General features: G+C 49.2%; 1 protein-coding gene across 1 annotated transcript; it reads left to right on the top strand.

The window, feature by feature from the left end:
* Nucleotides 1-2,690: 2,690 nt before the first annotated feature.
* On the top strand, nt 2,691-18,270 carry SNUPN (snurportin 1). Its single transcript, XM_063314092.1, has 9 exons — nt 2,691-2,789; nt 4,722-4,896; nt 6,483-6,651; nt 9,697-9,801; nt 10,016-10,112; nt 10,741-10,838; nt 11,659-11,736; nt 12,175-12,255; nt 17,231-18,270. Exons 2-9 carry the CDS (start codon nt 4,739-4,741, stop codon nt 17,549-17,551), a joined length of 1,107 nt encoding a protein of 368 aa, XP_063170162.1. The 5' UTR covers nt 2,691-2,789; nt 4,722-4,738; the 3' UTR covers nt 17,552-18,270.
* Nucleotides 18,271-19,357: the final 1,087 nt, after the last annotated feature.

Genomic DNA, 19,357 nt, shown 5'->3' with positions numbered 1-19,357 from the left:
CATCCTCAGGGTTGCAGCCAGGGACAGAAAACCAGAAAACGGCCATCCCTGTCTCCATAACACAAGGCGCATGGGTTGTCCCTAAACCTTGGGTCTTTTTTTTTAATGCTGAAATTCTAGGTCAACATTAGCCAACTTGAGCTGATGAGAGGCAGCTAAGACGTTCGGTCTGAACCCTCTAAACTCATTTGGCCTAGATAACAAAACTCAGGGGTCTTCTTCTACCGTAGAGAGAAATCCAGGGCAGTTCAGAAATTCTAATGCTTCCTTCCGTCTCTCTGGAAGGAAGGAAATGTTTCCACCAGGAAGAAAAGCCTCTGTTGTTATTAACCAGAAGTGTTCTGCAAGTCTGAAGAATAATCCCTTCTGGATCTGACTCTAAATCCACCGAGCTCCCCGAGGGGTGGAGGAAAACTTTTAAAAGCTACAAATCAGTCCTCAACCAAATGAGTCACGCCTTAGTCCACAAAACAAAGTCCACGTGAAGTCTGCTTCTTTCCCTCCACCCCCTCCTTTTTTTTGTCCACAACAGAAAAAAGGAGGAGAAAAAAGAGAAACAACCCCAAAAAATTATCACTTTCCAGGATCTAAAACCTTTGAGGCAGGAATAAGACCCAAAAAGCAAAAAGCCAGTTCACACATCAGGCGTCCTTCTCCCAAACAGCAATCTGCAGACTGGTTCAGATCCACCAGCGGAGCATAAAATCCTTTTGGGAGCCCAGAAGTCTCTGTTGTTGATCAGTCGCTCCCAAGTCGACTTCCAGCTGCTCAGAAACCGGGACAGAATAAAAGAGATCACCAGCAGGGTAGACTGAAACAAGAAGAATATTGCTCCGCGGGAAACTGGATTCGCGTGCGCCCGCTTCAGTTTACTGCAAAGCCATGGGAAATCCGGTTGCGCGAAGATGACGATGGTGACGATGATGGTGAACGACCGGGATAGGGAGAACGAATATCCACTCCAGAGCCTGGAGAAGTCGGTAAGAATAAAGTTTCCCCGGAGTTGCAGGGAGGCAAAAGGAGGGGGCGCGGGCGGCTGGGCCCCCTTGGCGGAAAGGCGCGCAGGGCCGCGCGCTGGCTGGGCGCGGAGTCCAACCGGCTCCACCGGAGGCGCTCCTGGGGGCCGCGAGGGACAGCCACAGGGACGAGGGACCGGGCGCTGGCACCAGTCCCTCCTCTCGAGGCGCCCGGGGCCGAGCCAACGGCGGCCTCGGCCCCTGGCGATCCGGGCCACCTTGCGCGCAGCCGAAGGCGCCTCCGCCCCGCGCTCCGCCTCGGGAGGACGCGCGGCGCGGCTCCGGTGCCAGCCCCGGCGCGCGGCGTTGCGAAGCCGCTCCGGCGCAATCCCCGCCGCCCTTTCCGCGGGGCTGGGACGGCTCCTCCGCGCGCCCAGCTGGCAGCCGCCGCCGCCGGCTCTCTCGCCCTGCCGGGAGCGGGCGCAGCTGGCCCCGATGGCAGCGCCCAGCCCAGCCCGTGGGGCAGCAGCAAGGCCGGCAGGCTGCGGCTCACTCCGCGCTCCCCGGCGAAGCCCGCCCGCGGGGCCGTTCCATGACGCGCGGGCGCAGCTGCTCCAGCCGCGAAGTTCTGCCGAGAGCTCCGGGCGCAAAGCGACCCGGGGACGCGGCGGGCGGGCCAGAGCGCCGGCCGCCCTCTGCTGGCAGCCGCGGAGGGTGGGCGCCGCCTCGCCTCGCCGGCTGCTCCCTGGCACGGGGACCGAGCCCCCGGCCAGCCGCCTCCCGCCCCGCCTCTGCCCTCCGCGGGAACCGGGGCGGGACCCCTCCAGCCTGCGCGGCCAGACGGGGAGGGGGACCCTCCCCTTGCTTCCCACCCGCCCCGCCAGCAGAAGCGCGGCGCTTCCAGCCCCTCCCCCCCCGATAAAACTTAACCGATTATTTTGGCTGTGGATCGATAGGAAACCCCGCCGCGCAGTTGCAGAGCCGGGGATTGCTTCGCATGTCTGAACGGCATGTATCTGGAATAGTGACTTCGGAAGCAAGGAGTTCTTGGGGCGCTCTCTGAGCTGCGGGGTTGGTTTGCAGACGCCTCGTGAGCCCACTAGGTAGCCCCGTGGTAGACCAACAAGATCTGACTTTTTCTTCAGGCGGTGGGGGCCGGGATGTCGGTGGAGCGATTGGTCTGTTCTGTGTTGTAAGATGACTTGGCAAGCAGCGTGCTATTATTATTATTATTATTATTATTATTATTCCTTATTACTTTTATACTGTGTTATTTTATCCACGTTTTGTTAGAGTTATTTGGCTAAAATGTGTGGCCATATAAATGTGATACACAGTACAGATAGACAGACAGACTGTTCAATCATATCCAATTCTCGGAGACTGCCTGGACAAGTCCCCGCAGTTTTCTTGGCAAGGTTTTTCCGAAGTAGTTTGCCATTGCCTCCTTCCCAGGGCTGGGAGAGAGGGACTGGCCCAAGGTCCCCCAGCTGGCTTTGTGCCCAAGGTGGGACGAGAACTCCCGGTCTCCTGGTTTCTAGCCTGGTGCCTTCACCACTACATCAGAACTGGCTCTCAAAAGTGTGTGTGTGTGTGTGTGTCATCAGGCATGATGAGAACATCGGCAGTGAGACTACCTAGAGGGGTCATGAGACATCAGCAAGCCAGCCACCCATCTGAGGAGCATCAGGAACTCCACAGTTCAACCCTGAGCTACGCACTTTCTCTTCTCCTGGCCCCAGAGGCAGGTTCCAGCCTCATCGAAAGGCCTCCAGGGCTGTGAAATGACACAGGCCCTCATCCTGGGCTGAGCCAGCTGGTCAAGCCTAGCAGGTACCAGGCACGGAATTGGGGATCCCCCTGGCATCTTCCCTCCACCAAGCTTAGGATCCATCACCACCCTCCCTCTGGGAACTGACGCTTTCCATCACAACCCACTCAGCTTCCAGCTAGATCTGAAGGGCATGCAAAGGTCCCATCTCCGAAAATGATCCCTGGCTTTGGAAAATCGGTGGTCCATTATGCCTTCGCTGCATAAATCATAAGAGCGAGAAGCATCTCATCAGTGTTTCTCAAACTTGGCAACTTCAAGAGGTGTGGACTTCAACTCCCAGAATTCCCCAGCCAGCCATGCTGGCTGGGGAATTCTGGGAGTTGAAGTCCACACCTCTTAATAGTTGCCAAGTTTGAGAAATTCTGACCTACATAAAGAATGGAAAACTTGGATCGCAAGCCACGCTTCGAGGTGGACAGGCGCCCCCCTCCCAAGAGGGCGAGGATGGTGCTTCCTGGGGGGGGGCAACCTCCTTTTTAAAATTCCAAATAAACCCGCTTCCGGGTCGGCGCACGCCTCCAAGCTCTGCTTTTAGCAAAGCCAGCTGGACGCGCCACCTTAAAGCAGCGCGCATGCGCCGCTTCCAAGTTCGCGGCTGGGCGGGTGGCTGGAGGAAGAGAAGGCGGGGAGGGGGAGGGGCTTTTGGAGGCCCCGCCCCTCGCGCGCCAAGTGACGCGCACCGCGGAAGGGGCGGGGCGGGGCGCGTTTCCGTCGGCCGCGGGCGCTGGAAGGCGAGGTCGCGGGTTCGAATTCCGAGTGGCGGCGAGAGAGGTCGGGCTGGGTGAGTGGCGGGGGGCGGCCAGGGAGCGGGGCCTTTTCTCCAGCCAGCAGCCCCTCTTCCCCCCTCCCCGCGGCCTCCGGGGCTGTGGGAATGAAGCCGACGAGCAAAAACAAAAGCACAGCTCTCTGAGCATGTGCAAAGTGCATTCAAACCGATCTTTTTGCTGCATTGGGAGTGGATGGCCATCTCCCTCCCCCCCCCACCGGCCATTTGGAACCTCTCTGTTCTTCCTACCCCTGCAAGTCAAGGCTGGACTGCTGTTCCTATCCTGGCTGGGGATGATGGGTGTTGCACCACCACCCCTCTTGGGGGAGGATAGACGGCCCCCCAGCAGGATGGGGTGGGTTGGCGTCCGGCTTGGTGCGCGACCTGCAGCCCCTTAGCCATGATGGCTTAGCGTTGCATAGGAATTGCAAACCCCGATGAGGAAGCCTGGCTTGGCGCGAGACGCCGGTCGCCGGGTGGCCGCTGCCAGAGGCGGAAAAGGAGCGGGTTTCCGGGCTGCCGGGATGGAAATCCGCTGGGTGGGGATTGCAGTGGGAGGGCGGGACCCGGACGAGCCCCGCACGGCGCTCCTTGCAACGTGTGGGACGTTCAGACGACACGGAGAACTTCAGTTAATCTTGGGGGAGCGGTTCTTGAGTGCTTTGCATGCATGCAGCTGTTTGAGAAGTGGATGCAGGCCTCAATGTGCCACCCCAGAAAATAGGCCAGCGGGCTCATCGAAGTCACCCGGCCCTCCTGGGAGGGGCTTTCCTTGCATTGGGGTGGGATGTGGTCAGACAGCCCCGAGACCCTTAGGAGGGAGGAGGCTTAGTGCATGGCATGCATCCATACAGCTGTCTGGGGAGTGGGTGCATGCATCAACGTGCCACCCTCAAAAACAAGCTAATTCTCTTGGCGCAGCCGCCCAGCCCTCCTGGAGGGGGCTCTGCTTGCATGGGGGGGGAGGACCTGCTCTGAAAACCCAGGGAACCTTTGTTAACGTTGCAGGTTGGCTTTGGCACATGGCATGCCTGCAACTGCTTGGGAAGGGGGTGCATGCATCAACGTGCCACCCCAGAAAACAGGCCAGTCTGCCCGGCCAGTCGCCTGGCCCCCTGCCCAGAGGAGATGTCCCACCGCCCCTTCCCTCTTTTCCCCCCTCCAGGCTGCCCCACAGGAAGCATGGAGGAGCTGAGCCAGGCCCTGGCGTGCAACTTCACCGTCTCGCAGGACCTGAACAGCCCCACGGCTCCGCACCCTCGCCTGGCCCAGTACAAGCCCAAGCACAGCTCCCTGGAGCAGGGCCAGAGGAGGCGCCGCCTGCTGGAGCTCCAGAAGACGTAAGGGGCAGCCGGGGGGGGCATGCAGGGGGGCGGTGAACCCGAGCCAGCCTCCTTCCTGGCAGGATGCGGCTCCTGGAGGGATGCTCTGCTCCTCTGGAGAGTCCTGGGGCGTTCCTGCGCGGTTCTGGACAGAGAGCAGCCGTCGGTGGCTTTTTTTCCCCTGCAACTAGCAGCTTTTAGTTATTTTTATTTTCTTTCGTTTTACTTTCCATTCCTTTTTTTAAAATGTAGGTATTTTTATTATATTTATTATGGCTGCCCATAATAAGACTCAGGGCAGCTTACAGTATCCAAGTATCCAGTTAAAAACAGTTTTAAAAAAATTTAAAAATGGCAGCCCAGGTTAAAAACAACCATCGCAATAAAAACATGACATGGGAACCTTCCCTCCCTCTCTCCCTCTTTTCTTTTCCCTTCCTTTCTTCCTTCCTTTCTTCTTCTTCCTTTCTTCTTTCTTCTTTTCTTTTCCTTCCTTCCTTCTTCTGTCTTCCTTTCTTCTCCTTCCTTCCTTCCTTCCTTCTTTCCTTCCTTCCTTCCTTCCACCCACCCACCCACCCGCCTACCCATCCATCCATGTCTGCTAGTGGAGCACTCTGAATAACACAAAACTCTTCACTTCTCTCAAACAGAATGAATTAACATATATTATTTAAAGGCTTTTTATGCAACCCTTTAGCAAACCAGGCTCAGGACTGAGCTTGGCTGCATAAATGAAAAAGGTGTTTCAAACCAAATACAATAAAGCACAAACTTATGCAGATGTGGTAAACTGTGGCCAATACATGCAGGGATGATTGTGGGTTTTTTAATTTTCAGGAGGTTTGTTTTTTGGGGCTTGACGCAAATGAAAACTCCTGGGTTTAAAGAATGACAATCTCCTGGCCACAACATGATTCTAAAGTAGGGGCCAGGGGTCCTTCCGTAGGGAAGCCATGGTGGAATGCCATTTCCAACCAGGAAGCAGTCACCGCACTATTTGTGGCCAAATTTTGAGGCGGTGAGTTTGCTGAGTGTGAGAAACTGCCAGTTAATAGTACTCAGCCTTTCTCTGTTTCTGAGAAAACCCATTGCTCTGTTGTGGGATTATTTCCTATCATTACCTGCAACTGAGAGAACGCAAAGCCTCACTGCATTCTTCAAAGACCAAGGATTTACTAGCTGCCTGTTTGAGGCGGGCTTTTCCCACAGTCCCTAAGGTGGCGTTGGATAATGAATACGGAACGTGATGGTTCGTTCCTTTAGGCTCTCAAAGCGGTTCGAAATAACCTCTAATAAACCTTTGATTCGGTTTTTTTCCTGTTTACAGCTGTGCTTCAAGGTAGAGAGGAGGGCAGGTGGCAGCTTGGCTTGATCTAGTAGCACCCTTCCTTTATTTTTCAAGCCTTGAGATAGAACTGTTTCTAAAACTCCCATCTACCGCTCGTCGAGAACAGTGATTATTCCAGCAAGGTAGAAAATGACGGCCAGTTTTCTTCCCCTTTGTGGGTGACTTCTGAATTGTGAGCTCATCTGGCTACCCTCCCTTTGAGCTGTTTCTTCCTGTGTAGGGTTAAACTTTATTTTACTTTTTTCCGTGTGTCAAGGAAACGACTGGATTATATAAACCATGCTAGAAGGCTGGCAGAGGATGATTGGACATACACGGAGGAGGAGGAGGAGGAGGAGGTGAGAGAGAAAGACAGTGCTGATGGAAATCAGGAGGACATGGAATTAGAGGTTGTAAAGAAACTGCCGAAGCGATACGCTAACCAGGTGAGCAGTAGGCCTATATCCGGAGCACACAACAAGGGTTGGCTCTCCTTGTTTTTCATTATTGTGATGTTATTTGTTAGTGGTTTGGGCCCCCTAATAAGGACCTAAATTAGCAGCCTTTCCCAACCTTTTGACCCTGGAGGAACCCTTGGAGTATTTTCCAGGCCTCGGGGAACCCCTGCACATCCAGGCTCAAAGATAGGCCAGAAGTTACAAAATCATTATATTCGTTTCATGTGTAGGCTTGTCTATATGCATGAACAGTGTTCTTCAACTAAAAATGAAGAATGAAACTTACCTCTTTAAGGTGAAGTTGCCCGAATTTGAAATCGTTTTTTAAAATAAATCATGATCTCCCAGGGACCCCCTAGTGACCTCTCGCGGAACCCGGGTTGAGAAACCCTGAGTTAATGCAGTCAGTAAGTATTTTAAATATTCCTCTTGTTGCCGGAGTCTCATCAAACTGATTGATGAGTTTGCGCAAACTGACGCATCCCAAAGGTCAGCTTCACTGGAAAACTTAGGAAATGCAAATTGCATTTCACAACCTCACCCCGGGAGCTAAAGCTGGGACAAATCGAAAGAACCTCCGTCTGGAAATGTGAAGCTGAAAGGTGTGAAATAGTGGGCAGGGTGACCGATAGGAAGGTTTCCAGAAAGTTCAAAGGATTTTTTAAAATTTATTTAGAGACTAAATAACATGGAATGACCTACTATAGCAATGAAATGGCACGAATGCAACTTTTAAAACAAGCCACTTCATGGAAAATCATTCATCGTGTTTTTGACAAAGGTATCAGGAAATTGTCTTAAGAAGTTTATTTATATCATTTTATGTATTCAATTTATATAGCCACGCATCTCACATACGTACCTCTGGGTGGCTCACACACTTAAAAGCAGAAAACAGTACATAGTTACAACTAAACGACTAAAATGAAAGCCATCAAAAACCATTTTAAACAATTAAAACTTAACTGTTTTAGTTGTTTTAGTTTTCCAGGCTGTTTTTTTTTTTCTTTAAATTAACTCATGTATCCGATCTTACTTTTAAAAAAACAAACAACAAAACAAAAACAGAAAAGAGAAAAGAATACATCTACATACATAAAATAAACTTTACACTAGAGCAAAGGTTGAAGGTCTCCATTTTTTTACGTAAATCATATTTTCATCTCCATTTTTTTATCTTTGTTTGATACAATAAAACTGTTATTTTTTTTAAAAAAAAAAAAAAAGGAAAACAGGCCTTCATTATTCTCCATATGCCTACAGAACACATCAGCAATTTTGTGTTACATTATTCTGCAAACTTTAAAATAAAGATAAGATCCAGCAGGGAAGGAGAAGCATTGTGGTCCAAACACTTCGGGTGTGTATATATAAATGCACATTAATTTAAATCAGCTGTATTCAAATTGTGAAAATCAGCTTTTTTTCAGTCTGAACTCCTTCCTGCCTAGAGACTGAAATGATTTTCAGATACTCTAAATCTGATAGCATAATTTTGATGTGCAGAACGCCGAAGAATTAATGGCTACTGCAGTTCCAGAATCCCTTTTTCAAAAATAGTTCCCTCCGTAGAAGAACAGAGCAGCCTAAATTCTTGGTACCTTTCCCTGCTGTTTTATTTCTATGGATCAAATGGCTGATCCAACTTCTCAACAAAATTATTCCCCAGGAAAACAGGGACAGGGGCCCTCCTTAGCTATTTTCCACCTGTCCTAAAAGGGCCTTCCATTTCTGGAATGTCTCCAAGAGAGGGACTGTTGTTCATTTTTTAACATCTATATAGTTTTTATTGAGAGTTTTCATAACAGTCATAAGAACTAATACAAACTTAAATGGAATGAGAAAGAAGAAATAAAAGTGCGAAAAAGAAAAAAAGGAAAAGAAACGGAAGAAGAAATAATGATAAAGAAGTGGATTCTGATCTTCACAGCAACTATAAGTACAATTATATTTTAACCTCTCTCTCTAAGGTTACATCATGACTCTCTTCTATAACCCATCCTGTTGAATCATCAAAACCATGACTCACAAGTTCATTTTTTTCTTCTTTATGCACAAAGTCCACGAGGGGCTTCCAGTCACCGATAGATGTAAATCCTGCCTGTCCTCTAACCAAACAAGTCAGTTTAGCCATTTCAAGCAAGTTCTGTCCTCTTCGCTGTCGTTAATTATTTTTATGGCTCTCTCAGCAAGGCCAGCCTTATCACTTCCCCGAAAATTATCATCCAAGGCAACCGACTCCTTTCATTAGGGCCAAGGACTCTCCTGTTGCACCTGCGGCTTTGCTGGTCTTACAGAGATTGCGCAGCACTGAGTTTTTTCTGCCGCTGACCCGTTTCATCTTCTTACGCCTTACTAACTTAACTCACTAGGTTTTATATGCTGCTCCAGAGGGCACTGAGTGGTTTTCCTTCCACTTTCAGCAAAATGAAAAAACAAAAATGAAGGTCAGAAAAAGGCACCGCAAATGAAGTTACAAAGAAAACAATGGTCACCGAGGAACGGTGAACATCCCGGCACAAGCCGGGATGGGGTTCTAACTTACATTAAGATCCCTTGAAAAACTCAGCTTTGGCAGCTTTTCTAAAACTCAGTCAGGTGGGAGCTAGTTTGCTCTTTGGAAGAGGAGAGTGGCGGGTGGGCAGGTTCACCTCCACCGGTCCTGAAGATGACAGGCCAAGAAGAAGCCTGGAGCAAGTCCATCCTTCGGTATCTAACTTCTGAGTCATCCGAGGTTCTCTGGGATGGCTGAGTCCTGTGATTCGCTGGCCAGGTGGGGGGAATGGGAAACGGGGATCTAAAAACCTGTGCTAACGTGCACCGTGGGGTTCGTCTGGATGGGGGTTGCAGCCCTTCCTCCTGGAGACCTCAGGGATTGCACCTAAGATCTTGGACGCTCACAGCAGGTGCTCAGGAAATGACCTACAACTTCCCACTTCTTCAGGGAGGACAGATGGTTTCCCTTCTCATTCTGGATCTTTGTGGGTTTCTCGGGGTTATTCATACGTCTGTTTCCTTTCCCCTTCTCTGCAGCTGATGCTCTCCGAGTGGCTGATTGATGTCCCCCCGGATTTAGATCAGGAATGGGTCTTCGTGGTGTGTCCCACAGGGAAGAGAGCTCTGGTGGTGGCATCCAAGGTAAGAAACCGGGCGGAGTGCCAGCATGGCATCATGGTTGCTAGTTGGACTGACAATGGAACAGAATGGGTTGGGCTGTCTCTTTTTTCCTCCTCCCCCTCCTCTTCCTCCTCCTCCTCTTCCTCCCCAAGTCCCAGCCAAGGTGCCCAGGTCAGCTGGAACCTTTGCCCTGAAAACCAGGCTCTCGTTTTTTTCTTGCTTTGCACCCCTTTAGGGCAGCACAGCAGCGTATACCAAAAGTGGTTTCTGCGTCAATCGCTTCCCTTCTCTTTTGCCTGGTGGGAACCGCCATAACTCAGCAACAGGGAAAGGTGAATTTCCAACTTTTTATCCTCATAATCCTCATTACTGTTGCGTAAAATCAAATCAGCTTCTGCAAGCCTTCCTTTTGCAGCCATACGCAATCGCTCTTCCTAACTGCCCTGAGTTTTGGGGGGTGGGTGTTGTCTTCCTTCTCACCTTAGCAGAAAAATATGAAGTGCCAACTGTTGCCAGTGGGGATAAATCAGCAGATTTGCACATGGAGCCCTGCAGCCTAGAACCCCTTGTATCTACCTCCATCCTGACATATCCTAATATCTAGCAAAACTTCCTTTCTGTTTCCCATTATCTGATCCTCCTACGTGGAAATGCTGCAGATTGGTTTACTCATGCTATGAATGATGGTCCTTCTCCTGATAATAATCCTTGATGGATACGTGTAAGTGCAACACAATTCTGGAATGCACAACGTTCCAGGAAACTCCAAAATGTTTCATTTCTTCTCTGGATTTTGCTGGTCTCTAGCCATTCCTGGAGGCGGCCACTTTTCTAGAAGTAATCTTCATTCCAGAGGAGAAAAGAATATTCTGGAATTCTTTTGCACAACACTCCAGGTCCTGGCTTATGATAGAATCGGAACTTAGCATAAAGACTAATCTCTCTGGGTGATGCTTGCAGAATACACCATCTTGGATTGCATCTACAGCGAGATTCAGCAGACGTATTATGTCCTTGACGTGATGTGTTGGCGGGGACACCCTGTCTATGATTGTCAGGTAATCATGGCTGAGCTCACACAGCTAGGTCAAATACAGACGCCTTGGAAGTGTCTCCTAAGCTTGGTTAGTGCTAGCTTTGATTTGTGGCTTATGTGGCTTAGGATGCTGGACAAGCCTAGGATTCAGTGGCTTGAGTGAACCCAGAAACTTGGTTAAATCAGCTGTACTGCGTGAACCTGGCCTGCCTGTTCTCTCCATCCCTGGCGGATGTTTTCCGCGCTCCGTTTTCCTTCAAACACACTCACGCTGTCCTCAGAATTGCTTGCTTAGAGGTACATCCCATATCAAAAGAATGGCTTGCTTAGAGAACCACAGAGGTGACCTTGGGGAACTAGCAAAACAGGGCCGAAGCCGGGGACGGGAAGAAAACATAGGAAAGAAACTTAAACCCTCTCTGAGATAAGAGGGAGGGGAGACCCAACCGGGCTTTCAAACTTCGGATGCTGTCGTTTACGTCCATCAACAAGAGTGCCAGTATTTCTTGCAGAGTTCGTTTCCTGATCCACTAAATAGGGACCCTCTCTGCAGGGAGGGTGGGTGGGTACACACACACACACCCCGTGGACCTTGTGCTCTGTAGATGAAGTTTTCTTGTTGCACAAACAACAAATCCAGAACCTCAACCCTCGTTGGGCATCTGAAAGAGACGGGCCCTGTCCCTCGAAGGCCGTGCCGTGGGAAATCCGCCACACGACAGTCGAGGCGGTCCCGGGAAATAGTTGGTGCTCCGCTTGCGTTTGCAGACGCAGCGCCGATCTCTGGGTTGCTGGGCACGGCTCGTCTTTCACACGTCTTCCTCCCTCCTTCCCTTCTCCAGACAGATTTCAGGTTCTACTGGCTGCATTCCAAAATGCAAGAGGAGATCGACTTGGCGGAGAAAAGCCGAATAAACCCGGTGAGTCGCTTTTTTCCTTTTGACCAAAACGTGCAAGCAGGTTGGACTAATCTGCTGAAGGACGAGCTCTACAAGGGTTAGACCTTGAAGTGTGTCAGTTTAGGATCCCGTGCGTGTGAATCGGGCATTATAGGTAGTCCTCGACTTGCGACCACAATTGAGACCAGAACTTCTGTCACTAAGCAAGGCAGTTGTTAAGTGAGTTGTGCCCAATTTTACGACCTTTTTTGCCACGGTCGTTAAGCGAATGTTGGGGTGGTCATGGGTCCAAAAGCACCAGCTCTGCTTGGTTGTCTCCCCCTACTTCATTCTCCCGGAGTATATTTGGAGGTATACTGCCTCTAAAGCTGGAGGCTCCGTTTCACACTCATCCAGCAAATAAAGCAGCAGGTTTATCTATCCCTTTTGTGACTCCGACTTCTTTGCCCTCTTTTCCAGTTCAGGTTTGTGGGCCTAAAGAGCTATTCCTGCAACACGGCTAGCCTGTGTGAGGTTCTGGCGATGCAGTTCCCCTTTGAGGTAAGCCCCCCGTTGCCGGCCTCGGAGTTCGGGACTTGCTGGTAAAAATGGCAGATCTTCCTGGTGGGGAATCAGACGGCGTTCCATCTAGCAACACTGCTTCTCTCGCACGGCCAAGCGAAGCATCCCCAAACGTTGAGACTTGGTGCCAGGGGCTTCTTGATCCGTGTCTCTCTCTGGATCAGGCACGGTCCTTTTTCTGTTCCATGATGTGTATATTTCCATCATTTCCCCAAGGGCAGAGCAACGCTGGTTCTGATCCATGGTGATTAATAGTATCTGATTTTGGTCGCAGGTAGTCCTCGACTTACGACCACAATAGGGACCAGAAAATTCTTCATTGAGTGAGGCAGTCGTTGAGAAAGGCATCACGTGACCACACCCAATTTTATACTTTTTGCGGTGGTGGTTAAGCGAATCATCACAGGAGTTAAGTGAATCATGTGGTCATTAAGCGAATCAAGCGGTTCCCCATTGATTTGGCTTGTCGGAAGCCAGCTGGGAAGGTCGCAAATGGCAATTGTGTGATCCTGGGACACTGCAACTGTCGTAAATATAAGGTGATTGCCAAGCACCCGAATTATCACGTAACCACAGGGACACTGTGGTGGTCGTAAGTGCAAGGACAGGTCGTAAGTCACTTTTTTCAGCACCTTCATAACTTTGGTCACTAAACGAATGGTCATAAGTCGAGGACTACCTGTAATAGGATCTAATTTCCCTTTTGTCCACTCAGCCAGGCATTGGGACAGCAATGTGTTTCCCAAGAGACGCGTTTACTGCATTTCCCCCCATCTTCCTTTGGGGGTGGGGAGAGGAAAATACCATTGATTCTCTGTTGGCTAAGAAGGGAAGAAACGGATAGAAGTCTTGCTTTGCACCAAAGAATTAAAAGCATCTGTTCCTTTTCTGTCTTTTCTCTCTTGCCATAACGAAGCATTTCTCAGGCCTTGCAGGGTCCTCTGCTTCTTACAATATCCACACCAGGAAACTGGTTTAAGCCCTGACTGCAAATTAAAATCATAGAACTGGGCAGTCAGAAGGGATCCCAGGGGTCATCTAGTCCAGCCTGCTGCAGCATGCACGAAACCGTCTTCGAGAGGTGGTTGTCCAGCATGGAAAACCTATCACCTCCATGGGTAGACAGTTCCACTTCTGGATGGATTGTTCCACCAGGAAGCTTTTCTTCTTTCTCCTTTAAAGATTTCTGTTTTTTTAAAGGAAATCTAGGTAGCTGAAATCTAGATCTACTTGTTCTTTCTAGCCTTGGTTTCTGTGGTCAGAGAAGATATTCTTGTCCCTCTTCCTTCTGGCACCGTTTTATCTCCTCGAAGGTTAACATCCTATTTCCCTTAAGTCTTCTTTGCTCCAGGCTGAAGACTCCAAGTAGAGAATCAGGAGATGGGAGGGGTCTCTGCAAGCCATCCTGGCCCCCGCTCCCCCCCCATTTCAGGCTTGCTTTGTTAGCATGGATGCATCTCAGTTACAGCTTCCGTTAATTGCTTTCGTAGTAGACTGGGTCTTGCAGGGGAGGGTCCTCCAACTAAGATGCCCCCAAGGTAGCAGCCTCCAGGTGCCAGCACCCCCTATCCCCACCCCACCCCAGCTATCTGGGTGCTTAAGCAAATCCACCCTCTGGCCATGTGGATTCTCAAAGCATGGAGCGCCCTCTGCTGGGATTTCAGTGGAAACACGGCTTCCGAGGTGCAGAATGTCAGGCGCCCCCCAAGATTGCTCTTTGGGGGTTTGAGGCACGTGCCCCCAAAGGGAAAGCCTCTTTTGACTTTGGTGAGCTCCTGGACATATCTGTGCAGTTGTCTGGGCAACAATAAGGAGGCGGCTTCCACAGCGCTTTCTTGACGTCACAGTCTAGCCCACCATCCTCGGATTTCTGGTGGTCTCCTTTCCAGCCCATAGCGTCCAGCATTTTAGACCAAACCAGGGGCTGTCGCCTGCTGAGACTCAATCACCCCCGCCCAGCTATTGATTGATTGATTGATTGTATTTTATTATTTATTGTAATTTATTATTTTTCTTTAAATATATTTCTATTAGTTTTTAACAAACAATATCAGGTAACTACATTGACATAAATCCAAGATCCATACAGAGAACAAGAAAAGAAAAAAATACAGAAAATACAAAAGAGATCTACCTCAATGAGAGTAAAGAGACAGGTATTGTACATAAGAAAATTTGTATTGTACGTATGGAGATAGATAGATAGACGGATGGATGGATGGATGGATGGATAATAGAGATGCATAAATAGATGATAGAGATAGATAGATAGATAGATAGATAGATAGATAGATAGATAGATAGATAGATAGATAGATAGATATCTCCATAAGTACAATACAAATTTTCATATCCAGTTTTTATAGCCTATCGCTATTGAGATAAGCCATAACATCCATCCAAATTTGATAAAATTGTGGTTCCTGCCTCTGAGGTCTCATTAACTGAACTTTGAAAAAATTTTTCTAATGCAGCAATTGAAGAGGCCTGGTTAATCCACACCTCGATTGTAACGTTATCTGGGGTTTTCCAAAGTTGCACAATTGTTATTTTGCCTGCCAAGATTAAACAAACAATAAGGCCTTTATTTTGGAAGCTTATGGTTAGGTCCTGTAAATAAACGCAGTAAGGCTGGCACTGGGGAACATTCAGTTCTTCGATTAGTGGTAGTCCTTATCTCCCCCAAAGATTTTATTCCGAAAGGGTATACAGGTGCTCCTCGCTTAACGACCGTTCGAAGTTACAACAGCCTCGGAAAGGCTGCTTTACAGCTGAGAATCCTTCAGCAGGGAGCTCTTGAAACAGCCCCAGAGATGAGAGGGAGCCAAGATCCAAGCAGGATTCTCCACTACTGAGCGGAGAGACACTGCACCGGGCCTCCCAGCATCTCCCCCACCCTGAGGCACCTGGCGATCCTTACCTGGGACTCCATCCGCTTAACAACCCCTGGGATCGCTTAATGACTGCAACCAGGAGTGCTGATATTGCAGTCATTGAGCGAAGCAGTCACATGCCGTCTCACTACACAACCGCTCGCTCAGCAACTGAGATTCTGGTCCCAATTGTGGTCATGAATTGAGGTCTACCTCTAACTTGATCGCAAGTCCACCACAAGTGAAATTGACCCAGCAATTTATCCTGTTGGGTTCTAAGCTCTTGAAATAACTTTCCTGCTTCCTGAACCTGGTGCCCCTCTGGAAGTGTTGGACTACGGTGCCCCGGATTGCCCTGCCCAGCTGGCAGTCTTAGAGGCAGCCTGGCATTAGGATGACCCGTCCCTTGTTGGCATCGATCGACATTTTTTTCAAACAGCTCTCCTACTTGCTTGCCGAGAGTTTTTCAAAATAAAAAAAGAGGGTGGTGCTCCTAAGTGGCTGGAAGCAGGCCACCCCCTTGGCTACGAGGCGGTGGTTTTTCCACGGAACCGATGCTCCAAGCAAGCCCTCTGCACCCCTTTCGTCCATCTCTCATCTGCCTTCCCGGTTTCCACTCCGCCTCTCAGAGTCCTTGTTCCTTTGAGCCTCAGTGGATTTTTTTTTTTAAAGCACCGATGGTTGCACTGGAAGCTGCTGAAATCCCGGGAGATCTCGCAGCGGCCTTTCAGTCAGCCTCTGCAGCTCGCTGTTTCCCCACCCCAAAGAAATAGAAAGCCCTGTTTTTCTTGCATCGGGGAGGGGGGGAGAGGCAAGTGGGAAGCAAAGAACTGGAGGGGGGGGGATGAAGAGAGAGCAGCCCGTTGCGCAGCTGCAGGAGGAGGAAATGGCAACAGGCAAATTGCTGCTGCATTGCCTAAATTTCCCCTGATGGGGGGAGAAGAGGTGGGCCCTGGGACAGATTGCAGGGTGGTGTGTCCCCCTCGCAACTTGTGCAAGGAAAAAAGATCTTAAAACAGCCCAGAACACGGCGTTTTCTCTTCCACCCCCCTTGGGAATTATGTAAGGGGAGGCCTCCATAGCTCTTCGATTGGTCACTGGTTTGCTTGTCAAGTTTTTCTGGGAAAGGTCCCACTTTCCTTACGTGACCGGGATCAGAACCTCCGGTGGTTTTTTACTAGCTGAAAGAGAGGAGAAAAAAGAAAACCAACATCCCATCGAGATGGGCTTAAAGGTTGCTTTCAGCCCAATACCTGGGATTTTATATTTTAAAATCAGAATGCTTGTAAGCATTTGAAAATAGAATATATTTGACAACAAGCATTTTGTGTATACAGGTAGTCCTCGACTTACAACCGCAATTGAGGCTGGAATTCCCTTCCTAAGTGAGGCGGTTGTTAAGTGAGTCACACCTGATTTTACGACTGTAACTCTAAAGAGAAAAAATAGAAGGTGCAGAAAAGAAAAAAGAGAAGAAAGAGAAAAGAAAGAAAAAATAAGAATATAGTAAAGAAAAAAAAGAAATATATAGTGACTTCCCCCTTCATCACAACGATAAATAATTTTAGTAACTTATCACCTTCTCTTCGAATACAACAAATGATCTCTTCTTCCCCATCCCATCTCTTACCTATAAACAAATCCTTGAAGCCTCATCATTTCAGTCCTGATGTCAGCAAAAGTCCATTAAGGGTTACCAGAGAGAACAACGTATCTATTTTAACCTTGATCAGATAAACCAACTCTATATTCCTTCCTTTTACTTCCATCATAGTTGCCAAGTTTGAGAAACACTGCTCCAGATAGTGCATAATAAGTCCACTGCGCTGGGGGGTCACAAAAGTGAAAATGGCAGCCCCAACTGGGCAAGCTGTGCCCTTTTTATGTGCATCTCAGAAACACTTAAGGGGTGGAGCTTCGTTTAGATTTTACTATTCTAATCAAAATCCTTAAGACAGGGAGGAGCTTAAATCACACTGTCACAGTCACCATCTTGACTTTTTTGCCCTCCTTCCTTTCCTGTGGATACCTGCCCACTATACTGCACCAGACCCACCTCTTTCCTCCTGTTTTTGCTGCAGGTAGATGGTCTCCTTTTCTATCACAAACAAGTGCACTACAGCCCGGGCAGCACCCCATTGGTGGGCTGGCTGCGCCCGTACATGGTCTCCGACATCTTGGGCATCGTCGTGCCCGCCTGCCCGCTCACCTCCAAACCGGGTTACGCGGGACAGCAGCTGCAGCAAATCATTGAGCACAAGAGGAATAAAAACAGGCCGGAGGGTCCCACCGAGGATCCAGCCTCGCAAGACGGCCGTTACGAACTGGAGCATTTATCCACCCCTCAGCTGGAAGTGTTGCGCCCCATCCTGGAGGATGGCGTGTGCCAGATGGACAACTGACCAGAGACCAGGATCTGTCGAGAGGCATCTCCGTAAACCCTGATGGGAACCCCATATGTATTTCTACAACATCTGGGAGGAAAACAAGCCTTTCACACGGACGAGAAATCTTGTTTCCAAAGTATTTCGTTCGGAGGGTCCTGGCTTCCCTCCTGCTTCAGAGATGCCGCTGTTCCTTCAGTTTGTCCTTGGAGAGCAAAATCGGCCCACGCCGACAGCTGAGCTTCTGAAGCAATTGGGGAAGAGTCCGTGCAAACCTGGGTTCGAGTTCTCGCAGGGTCACTCGGCCCCCTTGGATCGCTCGCTGTGCTGCAGAGGCGTCTTCCCACGTGCTTCGAGGCCGTCTGGTGTCAGATTCCAGGTTTTAAGGGAGGTGTGAAGTTTCCAGAAAGGCACAGATTCAACGGGGCTTGCAGGGCATGGTGGAAAAAGTCAAGATGGTGGCCGTGCGGTGCAACCGAAGCTCTGCGTGGCCGCCATCTTGACTTTCTCCACCATGCCTTGTGGCCATCCCTGCACAGATTTGATGCTGAGAGCCCGACTATGCACTCTTCATGTTTAAAAAAAAAAAAAAGCAAACACAGAATAGATAAGCACAGGATTCACGTGCTGAAGCCCTTTGGCTTCCTTCCCATTCTGCCACATTTCTGGTGTCTGGATGTTGTGGTGTTACACTCTTAGATTCACCAAATAAAGAACTTCTGCAAGATCTGAAACAATTTTGGAATATTATTAATAGTCTTTTCTCCCTCTCTTCATGTCACTGTTGACTTTGGATGACTGCATGAGAGAGAACACCTGATTCAAAGACACTGGAATTCCCTGCAACTCCTGTGCCTGATCCATTAGTCCAGACTGTCTTCTCTTTCGAATATTTCCTGATTCTCTGCGTATTCCTCATCTTTTTTGGTTCCCCGTAATCTCAGAATTACAACCTTCCCAGTTTGTTCCTTGTTCTTGCTACGGGTAGGAAAGCCAAGGAAAATCCATTGATTTGTTACAGGTAGTCCTCACTTAACAACCATTCGTTTAGTGATGGTTTGGACTTACAACAGTGTTCGAAAAACAACTTACGACCGGTTCTCACACTTATGACCATTGCAGCATCCCCTTGGTCACATGATCACAATTTGGCCACTTGGCAGCCGGTTCACATTTATGACCGTTGCAGCAGTCCATGGTCACATGATCACCATTTTTGACCTTCCCAGCCAGCTTCTGGCAAGCAAAATCAATGGGGAACTGTGTGATTTGCTTAACGGCCACGTGGCTCGCTTAATGCCTGCTGCAAAAAAGGTAAAATCAGGTCGGATTCACTTAATGACCACTTTGCTTAGCAACCAAAATTCCAGTTCCAATTGTGGTTGTTAAGTGCGGACTACCTGTATTTTATTTTTGCAGAAAGGAGGTTTGCCCCTTGCACTAATGTATGGTTTAACCATGCTTGATGGGCTGAGCTGCAGTTGCCATGTGTACACCAGCTAAGCCGTAAACCGTGGCTTATAAACTTCAGTGGGTTCAGGTCAACAGACTTGGCTTAAACCAAGTAAGCCATGTTAGAGCAGGACTTTGCGCTGTGGGCTAACCTTGATTTTTTTTTTAAAAGAAGGCTCTTTGGGGAGGTGAGAATTCAGGCATTGATTTCTTTAAAGCTTTCTGGGTTTAACATGTTACCACTGAGGGCTTCCGATTACTCAGGATTTGGGATCCGTGTTGCGTGAGTCAGGAAGCTGACCGTTTTGAGCCTGGGAAATGGCTTCTGCTCTCGGCATCCAGACAGGAAATGCTATTCATTCTGGAGAACAT

The sequence above is a fragment of the Candoia aspera genome, chromosome 13 (assembly GCF_035149785.1).
Source record: "Candoia aspera isolate rCanAsp1 chromosome 13, rCanAsp1.hap2, whole genome shotgun sequence".
Classification (NCBI taxonomy): domain Eukaryota; kingdom Metazoa; phylum Chordata; class Lepidosauria; order Squamata; family Boidae; genus Candoia; species Candoia aspera.
The sequence above is the reverse complement of the archived record's forward strand: the minus strand, read 5'-3'. Positions and strand labels throughout refer to the sequence as shown.